This window comes from Dromaius novaehollandiae, chromosome 2 (assembly GCF_036370855.1).
Source record: "Dromaius novaehollandiae isolate bDroNov1 chromosome 2, bDroNov1.hap1, whole genome shotgun sequence".
Classification (NCBI taxonomy): Eukaryota; Metazoa; Chordata; class Aves; order Casuariiformes; family Dromaiidae; genus Dromaius; species Dromaius novaehollandiae.
In genome coordinates this window covers 169,410,780-169,437,165 of record NC_088099.1, presented here as the reverse complement: position 1 = coordinate 169,437,165, position 26,386 = coordinate 169,410,780, and the positions used below count along the sequence as shown (strand labels likewise).

The window sequence follows — 26,386 nt, the reverse complement described above, 5'->3', positions numbered from 1 at the left end:
CGGCGCCGGGCGCTCACCTTGTGCTCCTGGATCTGCGCGGTGACGGTGTCCAGCACAAAGCTGGGCGGCGCGGGGGAGCTGAGCATCTCCTCCGCGCGCCCCATCCAGCGCAGCAGGTCCTGCATGGTGCCGTGAAACTCGGTGGTGGCCGTCAGCCCCTCCGCCAGGCGCTCCTGCGAGCGGAGGCAGGCGCTGGCGGAGACCGCGGCGGGACGCCGCAGCCCCCGGAGCCGGGCGCCGGCCCCTGCCCGCGCACCTTCCTCTCCTGCGCCTCGGCGTAGACGCTCTCCCACTTCTGCTCCAGGATGCGGAGGCTGTGCTCGGTGCTGCAGGGCCGGGCGGCGGGGCAGGAGGCCAGCAGGCGCTGCAGCCGGTCCCGCACGCTGCTGTACGCCTGCTGCTTCGACTCCATCTCCTTGCACAGCTCCTGCGGAGCCCCGGGGCGTCACTGCTCCGTGCTGCCGCCCCGGGGGGGACGGGGGGCTCCGGCAGCCGGCGTGGGGCAGGGGACGTGGGGACGCGTCCAGCCCTGCGCTCCTGGGGCACGGGGAGGGCTGCGCAGCCCGGGCGGCCGGCGCAGCACCGGGGCTCACCAGGTGCGCGGTGAGCTTCTCTTTGGTGGCGTCCGGGTGGCCCCAGGCCGGCTTGGAGAAGAAGAGCTGCAGCTCCACGTGCTCCAGCCACTGCAGCAGCTCCGTGATCTCCAGCGTGATGTCCTGCACCTGCCGGAGGCGAGGGCCGAGGTTCAGGGCGCCCCGCGAGCACGGCGGCTGCGGCGCCCCGGGGTGCGGCGTCCCCAAACCTGGCCGAGGTTGTTCTCCAGCTCCAGCTGGCGGCTCTCGGTCTCGCCCTGCACCGCGTCCCAGCGCTGGTTGAGCTGCTGCAGGCTGCGCTGGAGCCCCTCCACGCTCTCCCCCAGGCTGGAGAGCAGCAAGCCCTGCCCGGCCTCGTTGACGGACCGCACCGTGCGGGCGTGGGACATCACGTCGTTCCTCAGCACCTGCGGGGGCACGCGCTGCCCCGTCATGGCCGCCCCCCTGCCTGCCCCATGGCACCCCGGCCCCACGGCCCCGTGCAGGCTCGCTTCGGGCACCGTGCAGCGCGGCGCTGCCTGCGTCAGAGCGCGCACGAGCGTGCCCGGGCACGGGGAGGCAGAGCGGGGCCCTCGCCGCCTCCCCGCAGACGCAGAGACGACTCATTCCTTCCATGCTGTCACCGCGGGAGGAGACGCGTTCCCACGCCGCCCGCCCCGGACCCCAGGGACCTGCTGCCTCGCCATAGGGCAGGGCAGCGCCTGGCGGGGGGCAGGAGCGGGGCCAGGGGGACCAAGGCTGCATCCCGCCTGCTGCCACCAGCTCCCGGCCCCCACGCAGCCGGCGGCCGGGGCCAGCAGGCCGGGCACGGCCGGGACGCGGGGCGCAGGCGGCCCCGGGCAGCTGCCGCCCTCACCTTGTGCTTGGCCAGCTCGATCTCGCAGCTCTGCAGGTCGAGGCGCAGCAGGGTCGGGCCCTGCAGCTGCTCGGAGGTGCGGGACAGCCACTGCAGCAGCTCCTCCAGCTGGTGCTGGAACTGGCCCAGGCCCAGGAGAGCTGCCTCCAGCTGGTGCTGCCGGAGGGAAGGGGCAGGATTGGGCACCCATCTGGCAGGGGACGCTGCCAGCCCTGCCCAGGCACCCAGCACCTGCACGGCACCACGCACCCGGTGCCCGGCACCACGCACCCAGCACCTGCACAGCACCACGCACCCCGTGCCCAGCACCATGCACCCAACACCTGCACGGCACCACGCACCCGGTGCCCGGCACCACGCACCCAACACCTGCACAGCACCACGCACCCCGTGCCCAGCACCATGCACCCAACACCTGCACGGCACCATGCACCCGGTGCCCGGCACCACGCACCCAGCACCTGCACAGCACCACGCACCCGGTGCCCAGCACCATGCACCCAGCACCTGCACGGCACCACGCACCCGGTGCCCAGCACCAGGCACCCAGCACCTGCACGGCACCACGCACCCGGTGCCCAGCACCATGCACCCAGCACCTGCACGGCACCACGCACCCCGTGCCCAGCACCATGCACCCAGCACCTGCACGGCACCATGCACCCGGTGCCCAGCACCATGCACCCAGCACCTGCACGGCACCATGCACCCGGTGCCCAGCACCATGCGCCCACTTTGCTCTGGCTCTCGCCTCATGCCCATGGCAGAACCATCACTCAGGCACCACCATCACCTCCCAGACACCCCCAGCACCCCCATACCCGTGAGAGCACGCTCCATGCCCGGAGCGACCCCGCGCTGGCCGAGGCCCCCTCGCCCACCTGGCGACTGACGATCTCCTCCTCGAGGCGGTCCCAGCGCTGGCGGAAGTCGCTGAGCGGCGCTGGGGGGTCCCCGCTGCCCGGGCCGGCCTGGTGCCGCAGGCTCTCCACGTCCACCTTGCACTGGTAGAGCTCCCTCTTGAACTCCTGCCGGGGGGGACAGCCATGAGCAGGGCCACCCCCAAGCCCTGGCCCCGTGCACGAGCCCGTGGGCCTGCTGTGCCCCCAGGCAGGGCCTGGCTTGACTTGGCGTGGTGCAACACACTGCAGCATGGCACGCGTGGCAGAGCTGGATACGGCATGGCATGGCGTGGCACAGAATGCCATGGCACAGCACAGCTTGGCTTGACTTGGCATGGTGCAACACAGTGCAGCGTGGCACGTATGGCAGAGCTGGATATGGCATGGCATGGCATGGCTTGACTTGGCACGGCACAGTATGGCATGGCATGGCACAGCACAGCTTGGCACAGCTTGACTTGGCATGGTGCAGCATGGCATGGCATGCAGAGCTGGATACGGCATGGCCCGGTGTAGCACAGCATGGCACGGCACCGCTTGGCACAGCTCCTCGGGCTCGGCGCTGCACCGCCCAGCGCAGCGTACCCGCCCTCTCCCGGGCCCGCAGCTCCTCCTCGTGGGGAGCGCGGGGCCCTGCTTGTCTGGGGGGGCTTGGGGCAGCCCTGGTGTCCATGCCAGCGACCCCAGGCCAGGGGAGGGCCGGGGCTCAGCCACCCCACGCCGACCACAGGCGGGTGCCCCAGAGGCACCAGCACCATCCAATGTGCCACCTTCCCACCCCACTGCTGGGAAACGCCCCGAGCATCCCCGGCTCGGCCCCCCCGGGCTGCCCCATGCCCCCGCCCTGGGCTCGGGGCCACGTCCTGCCGCACGACCCACCTTGAGCTCCGCCAGCTGCTGCTGCACCATGTCCAGGTCGCCGCCGACGAGGAACTCCTCCGCGATGCGCAGCTCGGCCGCATCCAGCCACTCGAACAGCCGCTGGGGCGGAGGGGACCGCGGGGTCAGGGGGGTCCCAGACACACGCCCCGTCCCCTGCCCGTGCCGGACACGCCAGCCCTGCCGGCACGCTTGCCCCCGCGCTCTGCAGCCCCACGGCCAGGCGTGGGGCTGAACCTCGGCGGGGCCCAGGGAGGGCTGGAGCAGGGGGTCGCGCCAGCCCCATCCTCAGCGAGCGAACCTTGCTGTGGGCACATTGCCCTGCAACGCGGCCCCCCAGGCCCGGCCAGCCCCCCTGCCCCATAGCCCTGCAGCCCAGCCAGCCCCACTGCCCAGCAATCCTACAGACCCCCCATTGCCCAGCCAGCCCCACCACGAGGCTTCCAGCCCCACCAGCAGCTCTCCTGCATGCACCATGCCCAGGGACACCCCCGCCAGCCCCACGGCCCCTCAACGCTGCCACCCAGCCAGCCCCATGGCGGGGGCTGATGCTCTGGGCCCAAAACACCCCGCACCTGCATGGTCTCCTGGTAGCTGAGGGAGGCCTGGAGCTGCTCCTCGAGGCGGGCGTACCGCTCCGTCCACACCTTGTTCAGGCTGTGCCAGGAGGAGTAGAGCTGCGGCAGGGCGCGAGGGTCAGCGGCACCGCCGCGGGGTGCCAGGGGCGGCGGCACACGGTCCCTCCTGCGAGGACACCGGCCCGGGACGCCCACCCCGGGGTGGCCCAGACACCCAACCTGGGCTCCCCGGGACCCCCATCCCTGGATCCCTGGATGTCCATCCTGGGAACTCCCCAGGACCCCCATCCCTGGATCCCTGGACATCCACCCCAGGAGCTCCCTGGGACCCCCATCCCTGGATCCCTGGACATCCATCTTGGGAACTCCCTGGGACCCCCATGCCTGGATCCCTGGACGTCCATCTTGGGAACTCCCCGGGACCCCCATGCCTGGATCCCTGGACACCCACCCTTGAGACCTCAAAGAAGCCTACTGTGGGCTCTGCGGGTCACCCACCCATGGGGATTCCTTGGAAACCCACCCCAGGGCTCCCTGGACACCCACCCTGGGCTCCCCAGGACCCCCAGCCCTGGCTTCCTGGACACCGACCCCAGGGTCTCCCTGGGACCCCCAGCCCTGGGTGCTGCCCGGACCCCCACCCCAGGGGCTCTCCTGGCAACCCGGCCATGGGACATCTGTGGGCGCTGGATCCAGCAGCAGCTGAGCTCGGGGACGCCCCGTCCTGGCACGCCCTGCGCCCCGCGGCCCCTTGCCGCACAGACCGCCCCGGCGGGGCACTCACATCGTCCAGGCTCTTGGTGACGTCGGGCTTGTCGGGGTCCCCGCAGGAGGACATCAGCTCCACGCCGAGGATGCCCAGCGTGTCCAGGTCGCCCTGCAGGGAGTCGATCTCCTCCCGCAGCGCCTGCGGACGGGACGGGGCTCAGCGCTGACCCCCCCACCCCGTCCTCAGCCTGCTCGCTGACCCCCGACCCCCCGGTACCTGCATGGTGCGGAGCCGCGCGCGCACGGACTCGGGCTCGGCGTCGGCCTCCTCCAGACCCAGCACCAGCTGCTGGGTGTCGCTGAGCGTCAGGGCCAGCTCGGAGAGGCCGTGCCAGAAGCGGTCGGCCAGCGCCAGCAGCTCCCGCAGCCAGCGCTCCTGCTCCTCGCAGCGGCCCCGCAGGCAGCCCCACTGCGACAGCAGCTGGGCCGTGCGCTCCTGGATCACTGCGGGGCGCGAGAGGGACGGGGATGGGCTTGCGGGGCTCCCGGGCGCCGGGGGGGCCGGGCACCCCAGCCCCATGCCAACGGCCGGGACATGGCCCCGCCGGGATGCCCCCACGCCCCGGGCACGGGGACACGCTCCTGCGCACATGCGCGCTCCGGGTACCTCTCGCCGCGGCGTCGGAGTTTGCCGCCCGCATGCTGGCCAGCAGCTCGGTGCCCTGCGCCTGGACCGTCTCCAGCGCCACCCCCAGCTTCTCCAGCTCCGCCAGGGCCAGGCCGTTCTCCCGGAGCTGCTCCCGGAGGTGGGCCGCGTCGCCGCGAACGGCCGGCGGGGTCTGCAGGCGGCTCTGCAGCCTCTCCAGGCACTCCAGCAGCAGGTCCATGCGCTCCGTCAGCTGCCGAGGGAGCGGCCCCGTCACTCGAGGGAAAGCCCCGGGGGACCCCGGCTCCCGGGTGCCGGCCCCGTACCTGGCTGTAGCGCGGGAGGGCGTCTTCCAGCAGCGCAGCGGCCTGGCGCACGCGCTCGCGGATGCGGCCGTACTGCTCCTCGGCCTCCTGGCAGCGCCGCTGGAACGGGGCGCCCTGCTCCGGGCTCAGCTCCAGCAGCTGCGAGGAGACGCGCTGCAGCTTGCCCATCAGCGGCCGGTGCTCGGCGATGGCCTCCCGCAGGCACTGAGGGCGGAGGAGGGCGGTGGGAGCAGAGCCCAGTGGCACGCGGACGTGTCCCAGTGCCCCCCGGTGCGGGGGGCCGGACCCCCCCGGTTCTGCCCCCGATGGATGGTGCTCATGCACGCGGGTGCCCCAGCCCCTCACCTGCAGCAGCGCTTGCTGCTCCTTGAAGGCCTCGTAGCTGATGGCGCTGGGGGAAAGCTGCAGCCCTACGACCTGCGTCTCCTCCAGCCAGGGCGCCAGCTCATCGTGGGCCTCGGAGAACTGGCCCAGCAAGGACTGGGCGTGCTCCAGCTGCACGGCGCAGGCCCCGCTCCGCAGGAAGAGCTGCTCCGCGCGCTCCCGCAGCGCCTGCACGGAGGGCTGCGGAGACACGCGGCTCACCTGGGGCAGGCACGCCGGGCTGAGGACAACCTGGTTCAGCCTGCCCTTGGCCCAGGATCACCGTGCCCGGCGCTTGCGCAGCTCCGGACGCGTGCCGCGGGCCGGCTGGTCCTGCCCAGCCCCTCCAGGTGCACCGCGGAGCGGAGGAAGCCCCGGCTGGGCAGCGCCGGCGCCCGGAGGGCCGCTCACCTGGAGGTGCTGCCGCAGGGGCTCGGGGCAGGACTGGAGCAGCGGGTCCGAGATCCCCAGCAGACGCTCCACCAGGCCCCGGTGGTGCAGGATCTCAGCGGAGAGCAGCTGCAGGACAGAGGCAAGTGGGTGCCAGGTCCGGCTGCCCCGGGTGGCAGGCAGCACCGGGAGCAGCGCGCACAGCTGCCGGGGGGCTCGGCAGAAGCAGCGGCCACGTGCATCCGCACGCAGGAGCGCAGACGCTGCGAGAGACCCATGGGCTGGCCGATCCTCTGACCGGCACGGACACCCCTCCCGTACCCTGATCCCCCTGCTCCTGTCCAGGCAGGCGCAGCTCGCGGAGCACACGCATGGGCCAGGCCCAAGGACGGGCATTGCCAAGCCCGGTGCTTCAAAGGCCTCACTTGCTGCTGCTTGCACCAAAGAGCTGCCCCCGGGGCTTTTCCTCTTGCGGCCACGCTGTGCTGAGCACCACCCTTTGCCACTTTGCGTTGATTTTTGACGCGAGATGGGGAGTGCAGTCTGAGGGAGGACCGCTGGTGCACGGGAGTCTGGGTGCACGCGTGCCGGTGGGCGCCGGGGCACGCAGGGCTTGGGGAGGTACAGAAGGATGCAGGCAAGGGGAGGATGCCAGCATGTCCACGCACGTGTGTGATGCAGCCCATGCATGCACAGTGGGAGCACAGCACAGAGGGGACATGAACTCAGCGTCTCTGGTGCTTGCTGGGGCCCCCTTTGCTGCCGGCAGCCTCTGGAGGTGCGGGGCACCGGCAGCGTGCACCCCCCGCAGCCCACCGTGCCCCGGAGCAGCTCCGCGCACCCACCTTCTGGTCGGAGAGCTGCGCGCGGAGGGCCTGCACGTCCAGCTGCACCCGGCTGATCTCCTCCAGCCGCCCGCCGAGCCCAGCCAAGTGGGCGAGTTCGGAGTCCAGGATCTGCTCGAACTGCCGCAGGGACAAGAGCCGTCAGCCGACACGGCCCGGGCACCGGGGATGCCTCCCCGGGCCACGGCCTCCTCGGCGCATCTGCTGCTGGTTGCAGCAGGACCTTCCTACGCGGGGTGGGCACAGACCCCACTGGTGCGTCCTCCAGCCCCTTCTCCCCGTGTCCCCCACCCCACGGAGGTGGCAATGTCCCAGGTCATGCGGTCTGGGGATGGTGAAGGAGGCACAGGGGGACGGTCCCCAGGGCCCCCGCGTCCTGCACCTTTTCTCTGTCGCTCGTGCTGACCAGGGGCGCCTGCTCGCTGCGCTGGCTGTCCCAGGAGGCCAGCTCCTTCTCCATGCGGCCCAGCCAAAGGGCCAGGTCCTCCTGGGCAGTGCCCACGCGGGACGAAGCCTCCAGGGTCTGCTCCAGCCGGTGCATGGTGTCGGCGCTGCTCTGGCCCACGATGAGGTACCGCATCCTCAGGGAGTCCATCTTCTCCTGCGCCAGCTGGGCCTCCTCCCCTGCGGCAGCGCGGCAGGCGGCCGCATCAGCCGCGCTCGTCCTCTCCCGTATCCCCCGCCCCAGCCCCGGCCGGGGATGCTCGCGGCATCCTGAGCCCAAGCTCGGGGCCGTGGTTTCCCCGCGCCGCTTCCCCGCTTGCCTGTCACCATCTCCAGGACCCGCTGGCCGCTCTCCAGGGCCCCTTCCAGCTCTCCCAGCCGGGCGCGGATCTCCTCGCAGAGGTCCTGCACGAGAGGTCCCGTGGCGGCGGCTGCTGCGGGCGCTGCGCCCCATCCCTGCTCCCCCCGGCACCGGCAGACGCCCTCCCGGCACCCCGGGCTCCTCCGTGCCCAGGCTCCCAGCGCTCCCGTCTCCGGTGCCCCACTGGGAGCGCTCGCCCCACGGGGCGCCCGATCCCGCCCCGCTCCCGGCCCGGCCCCGGCTCCCACCTGGATTTGCCGGTGGGCGTCCTGCAGGCGGGCGACGCAGCCGTCGGCTCTCCAGAGCTGGGCCAGCCGCCGCTCCGTGGCGCCGAGCCACTCCTGGAAGGGGTCCACGGCCTCCTGGAAGGCCTGGGCGGCGGGCAGGACGCGCTCCAGGCGGCCGTGCCTGCGGGGCGCCCGGTGAGCCCGGCGCCCGCCCCGGCGTCCCGGGGCCGCGCACGCCGGCGCCGAGCTGCCGACCCGGAGGCGAAGGTCCCGGCGCGCCCCGACCCACCTGGCTTCGGCCTCCTGCATCAGCTCGCCCCACTTCTCCCCGAGGCGGCGGAGGCTGCTGCCGGCCTCGGGCGGCTCCGGCGGCGGCCGCTCCTGCAGGACGTGCTCCACCCGCGGCCGGCGCTCCTCCAGCAGCCGCTTCAGGAGCTGCGGGGGACGTGCGGCACCGGCTGGGACCGGCGCTGCCCCGGGGCTGCTCCCAGGAGCCGTCGGCTTTGCGAGCGCCGGGGAGCATCCGAACCCCCCCGGCGCGGAGAGGAGCAGAGCCAGGCGGGATACGGGCTGCACGGGGCCCCGGAGGTGCCGGCACTTCCAGCACGGACCGTGCGGGGAGCCAGCGGCACCCGGGACGGCCGCCCTGCCGCTCGCCGCCGGCTCGGTAATCCCCGGGAAGCCGGAGGCCAGCGCGGCGGCGGCCGAGCCCGGGGATTTGCTCACCTTCTGCTCCTCCAGCTGGGCCTTGGCCACCTTCACCTCCGAGGAGGGCGGCTTCTGGTTGCCCACCAGCTCCTCCATGTCGGCCACCCAGGCCAGCAAGCTCTCCAGCGTGTCCTGGGCGCGCTCGGCGCCCGGGGCGTCCTCCGGCACGGGCACGGCCCGCGGGGCCACCTGGGAGAGAGACGCGGCTGAGCCGCCCGGGACGGCGCTCCCCGCGCGGGGGCTGGGCCGTGGGGCAGCCGTGGGGCCGGGGAGGGGCCGGCATCCCTCGCCCAGCCCCACGGCGCCCGAGGCGGAGAAGGGCTCTGCGCAGACCCGCGCTCGCTCCTCGAGGCCCGGGGACCCGGCACGGCCCCGGAGCGGGTGCTCTGCACCCCGCGGCCCCGCAGTCACCTCGGCGCGGTCGGCCTCGGGGGGGCCGGCGGCCGGCTCCCCCCCGCGCTCCGTCAGCACCGTCACCGTCCGGGTGACCAGGGCCTCGCCGGCCGGGTACTCGGTCACCTCCACGATCTCCGTCACGATGGTCTCCGTCACCTCCGTCACCTCCGTCACCTCGCGGGTGGTGAGGGGCTTCCAGGACCAGGCGGCGCGGGGGGCGCCGGCCCGGGGGGGGGTCCAGGCGGCCCCGGCGAGCGGGACGCAGGCCGCACTGCCGTTCTGCACCGCCGCCTCCGAGCTGCTGCGCTTGAGCAGCGCGGGGCTGCCAGGCCGGCTGCCGGCGTCCCCCCCCGCCGCGCTCCAGCCGTTCTCCCCCGGAGCCGCCTTGGCCTCCGCGTCCGGCGCCCGGTCCCGGAGCGGCGGCTCCCGCAGGAGCTCCTCCGGCCGGCGGCTCTTCTCGCCCAGGCAGCTGGGCCTGCTCACCGAGTTCCCCATGGCGCGCGGCAGCGCCGGCCCCGGGTCAGATCCCCGCCTGCAACGAGCCCGAGGACGGCGGCGTCAGGGCCCCGGCGACGCCGGCTCCGGGGTGCCGGGCGTGGGGAGGGGGCCGGGGCGCCGCCGGCCATGCCACCCCTTGGCCGCGGCGCGCATCCCCGGGGATGCAAACGCGGGGCGCCGGGAAGCAGCGCGGGGCGGCGGGAGGCAGACGGGCAGATGCTGCCGGCCCGCATCGCTTTGTGCCGTTAGATTAACTCGGAGGCCAGCGGAGCCGGGAGAAAAGAGCCATCTGTCTGCGGCGCCCGGACAAAGGCGGCCCCGGGGACCGCGCGGGGGGAGCGGGGCCGGGCCGGGCGTCCGTCTGGGAGCACCCACCCGGCAGGCAGGCGGCCTCCCCTCCCCACCCGCCCGCCGCGGCCATAAATCCCCCGCCACCGGCAGGACCCTCCCACGCCGGCTCCTGCGCTCGGCCGGCGCCGTCCTCAGCCGGCAGCGCTGCCGTGCCACGGCCTTCCCGCCCCGCGCGAGCAGGCGCCACGCGCACCCCCTGCACCCGCGCGTGCACCCGCAGCAGGCCGGCACCGGCACACCCGCGGGATGTGCAGCAGGTTGGTGCATCCCCACAGCCGGCTGGGGCCCTGCGTGCACGCTAACCGCTCATACGCAGCCCCCCCGGCTCCCCCGGCTGTGCAACACACCGCGGCCGGGCGGCCCGGGTGCCGCGCACCGCTGCAGGGCCACGCAGCTGGGCCGAGCGCTGCACGCCGCTGTGCACGCCTCCGGCAGGACCTCCGCACACGCGAGCACACACCCACTGCAGGGCTGTGTTCTGCACACACGCACGCACGCACACGCTGTAGTCCACACCCTGCACTGCCGCACGCACACCCACACGGAGCCACACAGACGCGGACCCCTCGGCAACACCGCGCTGCACGTGTGCACACACTAGCAGCGCTACGCAGACTCATGCCAGCGTGCCCGCATCCGCTGGGCACACGCAACGGGAGCACACGCGTTCCCAGGGGCCGCACGCTCCACGCGCATCCGTCGCAGTGGTGCATTCCTCCACGGGCCGAGCGCTTCCGCGGCTCCCTGCACAGACGGGCACGCACCACCGAGCCCCTCCGCACGCAACCGCGGCACGCGTCGTGGGTGCACGGTACCTGCGGCATCACAGCCCCACGCGCAGCCCCACGCACACACGGCAGCACCTCTCGTAGCCGGGCCCCGGCACGCTCACCCCAGGAGGCGGTGCAAACCCCATGCACACACACACGTGCACACACACATGTGCGCACACACACACACACGGCAGCACCTCTCGTAGCCGGGCCCCGGCACGCTCACCCCAGGAGGCGGTGCAAACCCCATGCACACACACACGTGCACACACACATGTGCGCACACGCACACACACACACACACGTGCGCACACGCACACACACGGCAGCACCTCTCGCAGCCAGGCCCCGGCACGCTCGCCCCAGGAGACGGTGCACGCCCCACACATGCACACGTGCACAGCCCCACTCGCCCCACAGCAGCGCGGCCCCCGCACCGCCCCACACCTCCTGCAGCCAGCCCTGCAGGCGCTGCACAGACGGGCCCCCCCCGAGCAGCATGGGCGGAGGGTCACCCAGAGCCCTCCACGGCGGGGAGGTGAGGGGTGATGCAGGGACCCCGCCTGCGGCACACGCACGCGCTCCCGTCCGCGCCTCTGGGCGCAGCCTCTCCCGCGCCTCCGGACACACGGGACCACACGGACACGGTCCTTGCACACGCAGCTGCACCCACCCACCCGCCGACGAGCCACGCTGCTCCGGCCGGACCCCACACCGCTCTGCCCCACACCCTGCGCCCAGAACACACGCACCCGTGGCAGCATCACCCATGTCCCGGCGCCCCGCTCCGGCTGGGCCCTGCCCCACGGCCCCCCGTGCCCTGCGAGCTCCCCCCGCGCTTGGCTGCGCATCGCCCGGGCGGGGGGCTGCCACGCCGGGGGGGCGAGGGGCCGGCCGCCCCCTCCCGCGCTCCGCCGCCGCTCGAGGCGAGGGGGACGGTGACACTTACCCCTCCGCGGAGCACGCCGGCGTCCATGGGCAGCAGCGCGGGGACTAGAGCGGGGGCATCGTGGCGGGGGAGGCAGGGGCTGCTCCGAGCAACGCGGCCCGCGCGGGGCTGCCGGGGGGCTGCGGAGCCGCTCGCCTGCGCTGGGGCTAGCTGGCCGGCGGCCGGGCCATCGCGCCCGGTGGCCGGGGATGCTGGGGACGCGGGGGACGCCGGCGGCGGGAGCGTCCCGGTGCTCGCCCCGGTGCCGGTGCCGGAGCAGGGCGGCCGGTGGGGCCCGGGGCTGCGGCTACCGCAGGCGCGACATGTCGCCCGGCCCCCGCCGGGGAGCGGGGCCTTTTGTGCCGCTTCAAAGGCGCTCGGCGGCTCCCGCACCCGCCGCTGCCCGCGAACTTGCCGAAGCGGCGTCCTCGGAGGGCGGCGCGGCGCGGCGGGGCCCCGCGCCCGTCACCGCGGCCTCGGGCCCCGCGCCCCCCGCGCCCCCCGCAGCGCCGCGGCGCGGGTGAGGCTCGGCGGCCGGCGCGGGGCGCGGGGCGGCCGGGGCCGGGGGGGGCTGCGCGGGGGGGGGGGGGGGGGGAGGCCGCGGGCGCGGCGCCGCTGACCCCGCCGCGCACGGCCGCCGGCACAATGAGCCGCTCCGTTAACCCTCGGCGCGCCGAGCCCGTTACCGGGGAAACCCACCGGGGACTCGCAGCCATCCCGGGCAGGGGGAGGGGGAGCGGCGCCGCTCCCACCCGGCGCCGGAGGGGCGGCCGGGCCGCCCCCGCCGCCGCCGCCACCTGCGGCCCCGCCGGCACCTGCTCCCGCGGCGGTGCTGCAGCCGCGAGACCCCGGCGATGGGCTCCCGCCTCCGCCCGGCGCGGGAAGGGCGCTCGGAGCTCCGAGCCGCGACGCCCCGGTGCCAGCCGCAGCCCCCCGGGGACGGACGGGGCTTTGTCCGCATGTTACCGGGGCGGTGACACATCGCGGCGCTCCGGCCGCCGGCAGCCTCCCGCGGGGAGCGGAGAGCTCGGCACCCCCGCCGGATGCGTGCCCCGGCTCCCCGCCCGCGCACGGGCTTCCCCGGCTCAACCGGGCCAAGCGGGGCCCTGCCCGGCGGTGCTGAGCACCCCAGGTTGCCTCCGCACCAAAGGGAGGGCTCGCATGAGCCTCTGCCCCAGCTGCCCCAGCACCCAGCCCTGCTGCCCCCCGCACCCGGCCGGGCCCTGCGTGACCCGGGGCTGGGTGCGGGGCGAGGGGCTTGGCTCCCTCGCCGGGGGGGATTCGCTGCCCCCTGCCCCGGCGCCTCCGGGGAGCCCGCGCGGCACGCTCCGCGGCCCCGGGGACCGGGCTGGGGGTGGCGTGGCGCCCCGGGGGGGGGGAGCCCAACGTGGGGCACCGAGCGGAGCGCAGTCGGCTGGAATCCGCAGCCTCAGATCCCAGGAGCTGGGTGGGTTTCTCCTCGGCCTCGGCTTTGTCTGCGCCGGGGCCGGGATGAATGGCCCTTTCAGTTTGTGCCGTCATGTGTGCGGAGGGAGCCCGTGTGCTGGCCAGGCCCCGAACAAAAGGAGCCAGCGAGGGACTGCTCGCAGGGCCGCGAGGAGGGGCAGCCCGGCCGGGCGGGAGCCGGCAGCCCGCGTCGGCCGGGGGACCGGGGCAGCACGCGTTAACGCCCTCCGGACCTCCAGGCAGGGGGGCCGCGAGCAGAGGGGCACGCGAGGTCTGGACAGGGGGACACTGCCGCACGTGCTCCACTGTGCGTGGCTGCACCTGCCTCACCCATGCATGGCTGCACATGTGCCACCCGTGCAGGGGGACATGGCTGCACCTGCCTCACCCATGCATGGCTGCACATGTGCCATCTGTGCAGGGGGACACTGCTACACATGCTTCACTGTGCGTGGCTGCACATGTGCCACCTGTGCAGGGGGATGTAGCTGCACATGCCTCACCCATGCATGGCTGCACATGTGCCACCTGTGCAGGGGGACACTGCCGCACGTGCTTCACTGTGCATGGCTGCACATGTGCCACCTGTGCCAGGGGACACTGCCGCACGTGCTTCACTGTGCGTGGCTGCACATGTGCCACCTGTGCAGGGGGACACTGCCGCACGTGCTCCACTGTGCGTGGCTGCACATGTGCCACCTGTGCAGGGGGATGTGGCTGCCTACACCTCACCCATGCATGGCTGCACATGTGCCACCTGTGCCAGGGGACACTGCTGCACATGTCTGACTGTGCGTGGCTGCACATGTGCCACCTATGCAGGGGGACACCGCTGCACATGCTTCACTGTGCGTGGCTGCACATGTGCCACCCGTGCAGGGGGACAGTGCTGCATGTGTCTGACCATGCATGGCTGCACGTGTCACCCGTGCAGGAGGAGGCCGCTGCACACGCCTCGCTGTGCGTGGCTGCGCACAACACCCGGGCAGAGCCGCCATGGCACAGGGCTGAGCCCACAGCTCGGGTGGGCGATGCCACGGGGCGCTAGCAGGGCCTGGCTGCAGGGAGGGGCCCCAAGCCCGCAGCACGGCAGCAGGGGACGGAGGCGCATTCAGCTGCAGACAGAGCTGAGGGAGCACCGTCGGGCTGGGGAGAAGGAGCCGGGGACAGGGGACCCTGCCCGGCCCACGGGTGCGGCTGGGGTGACGTTTCTGGGGCCGTGCCTGTGGGGCTCCCAGGGGGCTGGGGCCAGGCTCCCTCCTCCCTCTCGGGGGCTGAGACCTCGCCAGCCTCAGCGAACGCCTGGGCTGGTCCTGCCTGGCTCCGAGCGGGTCTGCAGCTGCCACCCCCCCAGCCAAGCCGGTTACCTGCGGGGCCGGGCCTTGCTCCGGCAGGGCGGGCAGCCTCTTCTCCACGGCATCCAGCCAGTGGCGCAGGGCCAGCAGCTGCTCGTGCACTTCCAGCCGCCACTCCTTCCACTCGCTCCGCTGCCACGCTCTGGGGACAAAGCGCAGGACGCGGGAGGCTGGGGGGACCCGAAGGTGCCTCCGCGGAGCTCTGCACCCTCCTCCTCTTTCCCGGAGGAAACTCTGGCTGCCGGGCCCGCGGGGATGCCGAGGGCAGGCTGGCACCGCTCGACTGATGCGAGGGGGGTGCGTGTGCATGTGCAGCAGCTGCCAGAGGTGCCCCAAAAGCAGCCCCCGAGCAGCTGCCCGGCCCAGCGACCCCCTTGGCAGCGGGCGCCGTGCAAGGGGCCCTCCCAACGCCTGCAGCATCAGTCCGGCCTCTTCCCGACTCTGCAGGATAAACCCCTGTGCCGTTCCCGTGGCCCCTAGCTGCCCACATCTGCACCCAGAGCTCAGGCCTGCACCTCTGCCGTGGGCACAGCGCTCCTGACCCACATCCCTGCCCTTGCTCTGCGTGGGACGCAATGAGCACCTGCATTTAATGCAGTTCCTGCTCTGTGCACGCCAACCCACGCCGTGCCTTTCCCGACGGCTGGTCCCGGCAGGGCAGGATCCCCCCAGCTCGTCTCATCACGCAGACGCACATGCACACACGTGCAGGCTCCAGGCCCCGATCTGCACCCGGTAAAGGTGTCTTTGCTCATCTCTCCATACCTCTCCATCTCCTCTGCATCCGGCGACAACCCCTCCGTGCTCTTTCCAGGGAGACCAGCATCATCCACAGCAAAAAGCTTCTGCGAAGAGAGCAGAGGGAAGGCGCGGGGAATGAGGTTTCCTGGCTGGGGCTGGCACGGGGGTGCCGGTACCTGGCGGACGGCATAGCTGGAGCAGAGCGCGGTACCCGGGCACCTCAGAGGCACACGGATGTGCACAGAGCCACGCAGGCAGCACTGGGGTGGGTGGCACGGGGGGGGCAGCCCCACCGCCTCGCTGGGGCTGGACCTGCAGCCCGGGGAGCAGGGGAGTCTCTGGCGGTGCTGCTCTCGCTGGGATTTCCCTCCCACGCACGGGGCAGCTGCTCTGCCTGTCCTCGCCGCACACCAGGGCAAAGCGTCCCCTCTGACGGGGCGGCCTGGGACCCCGAGCTCTGCCCCTTCCCACCAGCATTACCTGCGACTTTTTGGCTCTGCACGTCTTGGTCTCCTTCAGCAGGCCAAGCACAGCTCAGCTCAGCAGCTCCCACAGCGCTCCTGCATTTCCTGACCCGTTTTTATCTGGACCGAGTCTCACCTGCTCCCCCTACACCTGCCAGCCCCTTCTGCTGTTCTCCGTGGCTGGTCCGCATCATTTCACTAAACACGCCCCTGGCGAGGCCACGAGCTGCAGACCCCGCTGCCGTCCCGGCGCCTGGCCGATACCGAGCCCAGCCACGGCGAGCTGACCCGCAGCGCTTTCCCTCCCCCCGGCACGGTCCTCTGAGCCGGTGCCAAAGCCGGCTCTGCACCAGGCAGAGCCCCAGGGAGCCGCGGCACCGGCGAGCGCGTGCGGCCGAGCGCTGCGAGGAGGCTCGCCGTGCCGCATCGCCGTACGAAGGGGCGAGCGGGACACCAGTGCAGAGGGGTGCGAAAGCCCCCAGATGCCCAGCTCGCCAGGGAGCAGCAGCCCCCCAAGGCCCCGGGGCCGGAGCACTGCTGCAAGGCTGGCAGTGCTGCCAGAGCCGGCTGAGAAAGGGCCACACAGGTGAGCAGAGAACTGCAGAAAATGCGTCATCACGAGAGGCTTGAAGTGACCCACTTAAGCTATCAAGGAAGCCAAGAAGAGGTTGGATTGCAGCAAGTGAGGATCACCCTGAGTGCCTCTAAGGGCTTTTATCTCGCAGAAGAGGTGTGAGAACCACTCAGGGGAAGCTGCAGGCAGCTGCTTCAAAGGGAGCTCGGGTGCCTTTCCCACAGCAGCAAGGCATGGGCAGCACACTCGCATCTCCACGTCCTGGGGCCTCCGCATCCCGGCCGGCCTCCCTCTGCAGCGCGTGTGCGGGCTCTCGCAGCCCGGGGCAGCTGGGCTCTCCCTCCGCCACAGGGCAGCTCTCCCGAACCGCCGTGCTCTGTCCCACGCTATCTCTGGGCTGTCTCTGGGGAGTTTCCTCCTCTCCTTCCAGCACCTCCCGCTTTGCTCTGCTCTGGTTCAGACCATGAGGCTGGTGGGATGGATCTGCCCAGCTCACCAGCAGCCGGTGCTTCGGGAAGTGCCGGGGAAGAGGTTGGGAACAGCACGATCTGGTGACACCTCCAGCTCCTGGCAGTCAGAAACCAAACCGCAAAACGGCTGAGGCCGGCAGGGACCTCTGGAGATGACCTAGTCACACCTCTGCTCACGCAGGGTCAACCAGAGCAGGTTGCTCAGGGCCATGTCCAGTCAGGTTTTGAATTTCTCCACGGATGGAGACTCCACAACCTCTCTGGACAGCCTGTTCCAATGCTAAGTCACCGTCACAGTGGAAAAGTCTTTTCTTATGTTTAAGTGGAATTTCCTGTTTAAGCAGGATTTCCTGACCATTGCTTCTTGTCTTTTCACTGGGCTCCACTGAGAAGAGTCCAGCTCCAGCTCCTTTACATCCTCATCTCATCAGATGTTTATACCCATTGATAAGATCCCCCCAAGCCTTTCCTTCTCCAGGTTGCAGGCCCAGCTCTCTGAGCTTCCCCTTGTATGTCAGGTGCCCTAATGCCTTAATCACCTTCATGACACCTCACTGGACTCACTCCAACAGCTCCATGTCTCACTTGCACTGGGGAGCCCAGCACTAGACACAGTGCTCCAGATGTGGCCTCACCAGTGCAGAAGAGAGGGGGAGGATCATCCTTGACCTGCTGCCAATGCTCCTCCTAATACAGCCCAGGATGCTGTTGGCCCTCTTTGCCATGAGGACAAGTTGCTGGTTCATGGCCAACTTGTTGTCCACCAGGACCCCCAGGTCCTTTTCTACCAAGTTCCTGTCCAGCTGGTTGGCCTCCAGCTGATCACAACACTGAGCCTGGCAGTTCAGCCAGTTTCCAATCCACCTCACTGAGGGCTTATCTAACCCCTTCTTCGTCAGCGAGTCTATGAGGATGTGGTGGCAGACAGTGTCAAAAGCCAGTGCTGACACAGCATCCTCATCCATGGAGCTAGTAATTTCATCACAGAAGGCTATCAGGTCGCTCAGCATAACTTCCCTTTCATAAATCTGTGCTGTTTACTCCCAATCACCACCTTGTCCTTCATATGTTTGGAAATGGTCCCCAGGGGGATTCACACCATCACCTTCCCAGGGATCACGGTGAGGCTGACCAGCCTGTAGCTCCCCACATCCTCATTCTTGCCTGTTCTGAAGTGAGGGGTGACATTTGCTCTCGAATGCCCTGACCTTTGGAAACTAATCAATGGCCTTGCAATGACATTGGCCAGCTCCATCAGCACTCATGGGTGCATCCCATCAGGGCCCACGGAGGTGGATGTGCCCTGTTTGTTTAAATGTGTGCAAACCTGAACCTCCTGCACCTAGGGCAAGTCTTTCTTGCTCCAGACTTTCCCACGGGTCAAAGGGGACGAGGATTTCTGAGGGCCGGTCTTGCCAGTAAAGACAGAAATGAAGAAGCCATTGAGTATCTCGGCCTTTTCCACATCCTTTATCACCAGGGCCCCTGCCCCATTCAGCAGTGGGCCCACACTTTCCCTAGTCCTCCTGCTGCTGCTGATGTACCCGTAAAGGCCCTTCATATTGCCTTTCATGTCCCTCACCAGATTCAAGCCCAGATGTGCTTTGGCTTTCCTAGACTCATCCCTGCATGCTCGGACAGTATATCTATAGCCCTCCCAAGTTGCCTGTCCCTGCTTCCGCCTCTTGCCTGCTTCCTTTTTTATGTTTGAGCTCAGTCAGGAGCTCCTTGTTCATCCGTGCAGGCCTCCTGCTGCCTTTAATTGATTTATGGATCATTGGGATGGACCAGTTTTGAGCTTGGAGGAGGTGATCCTTGAATATCAGCCAGCTCCCTGGACTCCTCTTCCCTCCATGGCCATAACCCCTAGGATTATTCCAAGCAGGTGTCTGATCACACCAAAGTTTGCTCTCCTAAAGACCAGGACTGTGATCCTGCTATTTCCATTTTTTCCTTCTCTCAGGATCCTGAACTCCACCACCTCATGGGCACTGCAGCCAAGGCTGCCCGACTTTCCCATTCCTCATCAGTTTTTCTTGTTTGTGAGTATGAGGTTCAGCAGAGCACCTCTCCTCATCGACTCCTTGATCATCTGAGTTAGGACTTTGGCACCAACGCGCTCCAGAAACCTCCTGGATTGCTTGTGCCCTGCCGCCTTGTCCCTCCAGCAGATACCGGGGTGGTTAAAGACCCCCATGAGCACCAGGGCATGCAAATATGAGGCTTCTTCCAGCTGTCTGAAGAAGACCTCATCTATTTTTTCTTCCTGATCAGGTGGTCTATAGCAGACACCCACTACAATGTCACCCATGCTGGTCTGCCTGCTAATCCTGACCCATAAACTCTCAGCTAACCCCTCACCTGTCCCCAGGCAGAGCTCCGTGAGTTCCCACTGCTCTCTCACACGAAGGGCAACTCCCCCTCCTCACCTTGCTGGTCTGCCCATCCTAAGAGCCTGTATCCATCCACCACAGCACTTCCGTCGTGTGAGCTATGCCACCACATCTCCATGATCCCCATGAGATCATAGCCCCATAGCTTCACACAGATCCCTAATTCCTCCCGTCTGTTCCCCATGCTGTCTGCACTGGTGTACAGGCACTTCAGAGAGGTGTCCACTGTGATGATTTCCCAGAAAAGGTATGAGAACTTTCCCCATCATGTTGTCCTCTCAGTACTCCCTTGTGGTCCCCTTCAGCCATGTACTGCTGATTACGAAGTCTCTCTTGCCCACATCGCCCTGCACCTTTTGCTTGCCAACCCCGTTCACCACTTCCTCACTTGGCCATTGGTCATTTGCTCCCTCCCCACCATTCCTAGTTCAAAGCCCTCTTCACCAGGTTGGCTGTCTGTTGGCAAAGATGCTTTTGCCCCACTTAGTCCAGACCTGAGCTTCCCTAAGCCAGAGGAGACCTCAGCATCCTGGTGTGAAATGGCCACAGAAGGACATGCCCTCCTCTGAAGCTTCCTCCAATGCTTCCTCACCAGGTCCTCTTGTCACCTGCCTGGCCAGGTGTCTCTTAGGGTGTCCAATTAAAGCCTGAAGACCCTGCAAGGAGCAGGGGAACAAGCTCAGCTTTGAAAGGGGAGTGCCCAGACTCCGCTGCTCCCCATGGCCAGCCAAGGGGAATGATCAAACCCTTGGCCCCAGAGCAGAACCCAGAACGGAAAGGACACGGGTCTCATTACAGGATGCAGGGGGAGAGCTTCTGGGCGCTGTGCAGAACTTATTGTGGGATATTTTAGGGGGATGGTGGGAATCTACAGGAATTATCATGGGGTGTTTAGGGGCAGCATCAAAGATGGGGAAAAGGAGGGATCAGTGTGGACTGGGGAGGAAGCACAGGAGAGCAGAGGCGAAAGCAGATAAAGGGGCCGGGTGAGGATAAGCAGGGGTTGGCCATACACTTGTCTGAGCCTCACACTGATCACCACAGTCTGCCTCACAGTCTCATTAAATCCCGTTTCTAACCATCTTCTGTGTGGATGCACTCTCCATTCTGATCGCGTGTGTGAAGCAAACATCAAGCTGGACTAGCCATCAGGTAGGATGAGATGTCCGAGTATCAGCAAGCGCGTTGGACCCACTGGAGCAGGACCACAAACCTCACAGGTTCAGATGCCAGCAACCGGAGGGAATAGGAGGTCTAGGAGCCAACTCCTGGAAAGGCTCAGCAGCTAACACCAGATACCGGAGTGACCCACAGAGTGGGCATGTGCAAACCTCCCTGCCCCTGCTCAGCCCAGGCAGCTCTGCTGCTCTCCTGCCTTTCAGCCTCTCCTCTGAGACGGGCTTGCCTTGTCCTGGCACAGACCCGTCCTCCATGGCCGTCCCACCGCCTCCTCCAGCCTCTGCCCACTCTCGCCAGCCTGCTTAGCATGTGCGGTCCCGCGAGCGAATGCCCCTTGCTCCCTTCCCAGCACCTTCAGCGTGTTTGGTAATGAGAGAGCGCCGAGCTCTGCCCCCCACATTGGCTCCTTTGTTCCTCTCGGGGGTCCTCCCAGCCTGGCCCACCGCCCCAGGTCCCTCCTGCTCCATCCCCCGGTCGCCCGTGTGGTCTCTGTCTCATGGCCGTGCAGCTCCCGGTGCTCCCCTCTGCCGCGCTCCTCGGGGGGGGGGGCGGGAATGTCCCTCCAGCATCACCCTTCCACCGCTGTGCTCCCAAATCCGTTCCTCTCCTGGGTCCCTCCACCACCAGCCCCGGAGCAGTGCCTTCCCGCCCAGCCCTCCGCTTGCACCACCACCCTCTCCTCGGTCAGACCGTGTCCTCCGGAGCCGTGGCACCGCGTGCGCCCGTCCCCGCTCGTCCTGAGCCGCAGGATGCGTCCCGGCTCGGCCCCGCTCTGCCCAGTCCCGCACATCCCCTTGGCGGCTGCTGCTGCCCGGGAGCCCCCACGCGCGTGCAGCCCGTCGGCCCCTGCCCGCACAGGCTTTCCCACCCCCCCGCACGGCTCCTTGGCTGGCGGTGCTCGACCAGCCCCAGAACCACCCCGTTTCCCTCCCTGCCCTGAAGCTCCGCACAGCCTTTCCCCGGCCCACGCACACCGTCCGGCCCCACTGCCCTCGCGCCGGGCGGCTGGTGCCTCCGCGGGGGGCAGCCGGTCTCCTCCGCAGGCAGGACTGGGGGAGGTGGGACAGGACCGTCCTGCTTTTGAGGCTTTTCCAGCATTGCAAGCCAAACCCAAATCGGGCGTTAAACAACAGGCCCATCACTAACGGAGCTTTATGGGGAGCGTGTCGCGCCAAGCCCATCAATTACGGGTTGCCGGGTCTGACTCCGGATAAAGACGTAACTGCCGTCTGTGGACACCCGGCAGCAGTGCGGCTGCGCTCCGCCAGCGGGGATGGAGCACCGTCCCACTCCCCAGGGCCCTTGCTGCCTCCCTTGCTGCTTGCAGGGATTTGCAGGGGCTGGCGAGCGGGGGGGGGGGCAGCCGAGCCCCGGTCCCCCAGGGCTCCCCGCAGCCGGGCAGAGCTCCCGCGCGGCCGCTGAGTACGTCACACCGGTCAGACGGGCTGCGCAGAGGGAGGAGCGGATGCCGAAACGAGCTGGATGCCGTCGTGCCGCGCGCCCTGCCCCTCTGCCACCACCCGCCGCCCCTCACCTCGCGCTCCAGCTGGGACCAGCATCTCCAAGCCGGGATCGTCCCTTGCTTCTGTGCCAGAACCAGAAGAGCCGGAGCGGCAAGGCAATAACCATAAAGATAACACGCTAATAGCCATGAAAGCCCTTATCTTGCTGCCAATCGCAGCACTGTGGGGAGAGGGACCAGACCGAGCGTGCACAAACCCGTCTGCAAGGGACGTCCCTACGGCCCGGCTGTGCCTCCCGCGGGGACGAGCCGGCCGGAGCCAGGATCAGAGCACGGCACAGCACCCTGCGCGCACGGCTCCTGCCCGGCCGCGCTCGGCAGTGCCTGGCCGCGAGAGACGGCTCGGCATCGTCGGGAAGGGCTGAGACGGCCCGAGAGCATCACCGGGATGGAAAAGCAGGTCAGGAGCGGCCGTGAGCCCTGGGTGCTGCCCGTGAGGGCACCAGGCAGGGCCGTGTTTCTGCCGTCAGCTGGCGCTGAGCCTGCTGCTCTTGTGCACAACACCTGCAATTAACCTGTAATTAGCCCGGGCGATGCTTTGCCAAGGCAAGGACACCTGGCTAAGCATAGTGAAGGCGAGCAGTGCTCAAGGCTGTGGATACTACCGGGAATCCCGAACAGGGAAACCAGGGAGCGTGTGGCAGGAGAGCAAGAGGTGCCAGGATCTGCGGTCGCCGGGCTCCACCGGTCCAGCAAAGGGGCCGCATCCCGCACAAAAGCCTGCAAACGTGCACAGGGAGGAGGAAGAGGAGACGACAGCCGGATCTGAGGCATTTGTCAGAGGAGCAAGGGGCCTCGTGCACAGAAGCGCACGGACCGTTAGTCTCTTTTCACCGGGGTGCAGCGAGAGCAGCTGCGGAGACGCAGGAACCAGAGCGTGGTTGCTGAGAGAGGCTGCAGGAGGCAGAGCCTAAATGCGGGTTGTGGCGATGCCCTGAGGAGCGTGAGGAAACGAAATCCGATTACGGGGAGGGGAGCGAGGGCTGGCGGGTGGCCCCGACACCAGGCTGTCAACGTCATGCGTCGGCTCTGCCTGCAGTGGGAATAGCCTGGAGACCACAAACTCAATAAACGGAGAGCTAGGGAAGGCAGTTGGATTCAGAAGCGATATAGCGATGCTGCAATGTCCCAGGAGGACCCGACCAGCCAAGGCAGCAGCTCCAGACAAGACATCAATAACGCATCTGTGGGGGACCAGCAGCAGGGCTAAAGCTTGGGGGGGAAACGGGCAGTGTGCCACGGGGTGCCCAGCACCAAGCGAGCCCACCACCGGGCCGGGCAGCGCTCAGGCTGCTGCAGGGGTGCACGGCTCTGGGGACAGAGCTGGACCGGGGTCTGGTCAACAACACTGGTCAGAAAAGGGGAACTGGAGCCAGGCGGGTGCTGTGCACACAGCAGACGGCCTGGTCCAAGCTTTCGCTGCGCACGGGGAGGTTTCCGAGCCGCCGGGCTGCGTGCCCCTGCGCTGGGGCAAGGCGCAAGGGCTTGGGTTAGGGCTGCGGAGCAGCACCGGGGCTCCTCTGCGGTTGTGCATAGCCAAGGGACTTGCTTTACGTGCTCGGCCGTGCACCAGCTGCGGCGCGGCAGTGCCTGGCTGGAAGAAACCCTCACCCTGACCCGGCTCCTGCACTGCTGACAGGTCCCAGCGGAGCACAGTCAGGGTCCTTGGGACAAGGGAATCCATCCCTCTCCCCTCCCCGGGTCTGTGCACCCTCTCCTGGGTGGGATGGGACCTTCCCGCACGCTCCGAATGTCTTCATGGGGTGGGAGGGAGACCCGCTGCCAGGACCAGCTGGGGAAGATGTGAGCGATGGGTGGGCAGGAGGGACAGCAGCGGGGTCCCTGGGCAAACGTGGACGGACGCAAGTCCCAGACCCAAAACACCGGGTTTGTCCTGGGGGAGGCAGAGTCCGGAGCTGAACAAATCCACCTGAGCAAGGTGCCACCAGGGCAGAAAGGATCTGGAAAGGATGCGCTCGCTCCTCAGGAGCCGCAGTGCCCCAGAAGCTGGGGGCACTCACCAAGAGTGTCGGGAAGAGACAGAGGCTTGTTCACACCCCAAAACTGAATAAACCTAGGAAAAAGGACCATCTTCCACTGGCCTTCTTTGAAAGTGAGAAAATGCCAGGATCTTCTTGGTGGATGCGGCAGTGGCACATCGGGGGAGGCTCCCTCACGCGCGTGCTCGCTGCAGGTGCTGCGCGTGCAACGCTGTCTGCAGCAGCACACGCACCGGCGGGCGGCCGCAGCCCCATGCGCCCCGCAGCGCCGTGGCCAGGGCAGGTAGAGCCGTCTGTGGGGCAGTGGGTCCACGGTACCCGTGCTCCTCCCTACCCCCAGCCCCACATGCCAGGAAAACCGTGCTGAACGGCACCCTCTCTGCAGCGACCAGATCCCTGCGGCCACGCCGATCCCGGCATGCAGCCGCTGCATCGGCCTCGGGGACGGCCAGCGGGCCCGGCTGCGTCGCCGGACATGACAAGCAGAACAAACGGATTTAGCGCTGCCTGACAGCGGCGACGCCGGCGCCTCGGGAGAGCGGCACAGGGCCCCGCGCGGCAGCGGGGGAGAGGGGCCCCGAGGCCGCTCACCCCCCCGGGCGGGTGGCAGGGAGCAGGGACCGCGCTGCGCTGCATGTCGGCACAGACGCCAACACGTTACCGTGGCCCCGAGCCGTGCTTGGCCAACGCACGTCATGATTTAAGCGGTGGAGGCAGGGCCCCACGTGCCAACCGCAGCAAGCAACGGGTCTTTGCCTGGGGCAGCGAGTGTGCAGAGGCGATGGCGAGACACGGCCCCGGGGGGGGGGGGGGGTCGCCGGGTCCCTGCACGTGCGCGGGAAGCAGAGCTGGGCAGCTTATCTCCCTAAAGAAAAGTTCAGCGCCCTGGCAAAGCGGGGGGCGTGGGAGAGCCCGGCCGTGCTTTGTCCCTGCTTGCTAAACTGTACAGAAAGTTCCCGCAGTGGCGAGCGGCTCCAAGCACGGGCTGGGCGCGCGGCGCCAGGCAGCACCCGGGGCCGCGGGCTTGCAGCCTTGGCAGTGCGCCGTGCCAGCGGCCGAGCCGGCTGCCCGGGGCCCCACGCCACCGCCCCTCGGCACGCATGGTGCTCGGGATGCGCTCCCTTGGGATGCACGCTGCTCGGGATGTGCTCCCTTGGGATGCGCTCCCTTGGGATGCACGCTGCTCGGGATGCGCTCCCTTGGGATGCACGCTGCTCGGGATGAGCTCCCTTGGGATGCACGCTGCTCGGGATGTGCTCCCTTGGGATGCGCTCCCTTGGGATGCACGCTGCTCGGGATGAGCTCCCTTGGGATGCGCTCCCTTGGGATGCACACTGCTCGGGATGTGCTCCCTTGGGATGCGCTCCCTTGGGATGCACGCTGCTCGGGATGCGCTCCCTTGGGATGCACGCTGCTCGGGATGAGCTTCCTTGGGATGCGCTCCCTTGGGATGCACGCTGCTCGGGATGTGCTCCCTTGGGATGCACGCTGCTTGGGATGCACGCCACTTGGGATGCACGCTGCTCAGGATGCATGCTGCTCGGGATGCATGCTGCTCGGGATGCACACTGCTTGGCATGCACACTGCTTGGGATGCATGCTGCTTGGGATGTACTTCCTTCGGATGCAAGCTGCTCAGGATGCACGCTACTTGGGATGCACGCCACTTGGGACGCATGCCACTCAGGATGCATGCTGCTTGGGATGCACTTTCATGGGATGCACGCTGCTGAGGATGCACACCACAGGTCCCAGCCATGCTCCAGACCGTGGCTGGCACAGGTTGTGGCCCTGCAGCCGGTGGTCCTGGGGCCACCGCGTGCTGTCGGCTGGGGGGAGCCCCAGTAATGCCCGGGCACCCCCCCCACACAGAGCAACGGCCGTCTGGACGCAGACCGGCTCAGTGGCCGCGCACCTGGGTGTGCGGAGCGGCGGGTTCGTCTAACGAGATCGTTACGGTTGCAGCTAGTGTTTTGTGTGAGCTGGTCACAGGCTGTTTGCAAATGTTTGTGTGCACGCCGCGGGCCCGCGCAGTAGGCGAACGTACCCCTCCCGCGGCTGACTGACAGCTATTATTAGCGCGACATTCAGCGTTTTGCATACCACCGCCCCGAGGTTTTGACGCTGCGCGACAGTTCAGCGCGGCGGGCTGAAAGGAGTGAACTCTGGCCTGCGCGTCAGCAGGGCGAGCTAAGCCGCAGTGCATTAAAAACGGGAATATAATAGAGTTATCCATCATAATTAGCCTGGCCCAATTACACACCCGCTCGGCCGTTCCCGGCGCGCGGAGCGGCTCGGCGGCAGCTGATGCCACTTGGGGCTGAGCCGCTGCTGCCGGCCTCACTGCCGGCCCCGGGGCTCCCTCGCGCGGGGGATCAGCTCGAGGACCTTCCTGCGCACAGGAGCAATAAGCAAAGCGGGGGAAGGAATGAGACCCGGAGGCACAAGCTTGGCGGAGGAGCCGTAATGA

At 68.7% G+C, this 26,386-nt stretch overlaps 1 protein-coding gene across 1 annotated transcript in view; it reads right to left on the bottom strand.

Annotated features, from left to right (window-relative positions):
* Positions 1–26,386, bottom strand: part of PLEC (plectin) — an 83,118-nt gene that overhangs the window by 8,309 nt on the left and 48,423 nt on the right. Inside the window, exons 35-61 of the mRNA XM_064505519.1 lie at positions 19,808–19,871; positions 19,227–19,440; positions 17,458–17,791; positions 16,849–16,919; positions 15,526–15,626; positions 14,586–14,715; positions 9,238–9,754; positions 8,845–9,015; positions 8,408–8,553; positions 8,140–8,299; positions 7,851–7,935; positions 7,469–7,710; positions 7,087–7,206; positions 6,263–6,370; positions 5,834–6,052; positions 5,489–5,692; positions 5,184–5,415; positions 4,794–5,020; positions 4,593–4,715; positions 3,806–3,907; positions 3,231–3,332; positions 2,331–2,477; positions 1,450–1,605; positions 803–1,000; positions 594–722; positions 257–427; positions 18–173 (exon numbers count right to left, since the gene is read on the bottom strand). Coding sequence (XP_064361589.1) covers positions 18–173; positions 257–427; positions 594–722; positions 803–1,000; positions 1,450–1,605; positions 2,331–2,477; positions 3,231–3,332; positions 3,806–3,907; positions 4,593–4,715; positions 4,794–5,020; positions 5,184–5,415; positions 5,489–5,692; positions 5,834–6,052; positions 6,263–6,370; positions 7,087–7,206; positions 7,469–7,710; positions 7,851–7,935; positions 8,140–8,299; positions 8,408–8,553; positions 8,845–9,015; positions 9,238–9,754; positions 14,586–14,715; positions 15,526–15,626; positions 16,849–16,919; positions 17,458–17,791; positions 19,227–19,440; positions 19,808–19,871 — 4,629 coding nt within the window. The remainder of the gene's footprint in view (positions 1–17; positions 174–256; positions 428–593; positions 723–802; positions 1,001–1,449; positions 1,606–2,330; positions 2,478–3,230; positions 3,333–3,805; positions 3,908–4,592; positions 4,716–4,793; positions 5,021–5,183; positions 5,416–5,488; positions 5,693–5,833; positions 6,053–6,262; positions 6,371–7,086; positions 7,207–7,468; positions 7,711–7,850; positions 7,936–8,139; positions 8,300–8,407; positions 8,554–8,844; positions 9,016–9,237; positions 9,755–14,585; positions 14,716–15,525; positions 15,627–16,848; positions 16,920–17,457; positions 17,792–19,226; positions 19,441–19,807; positions 19,872–26,386) is intronic.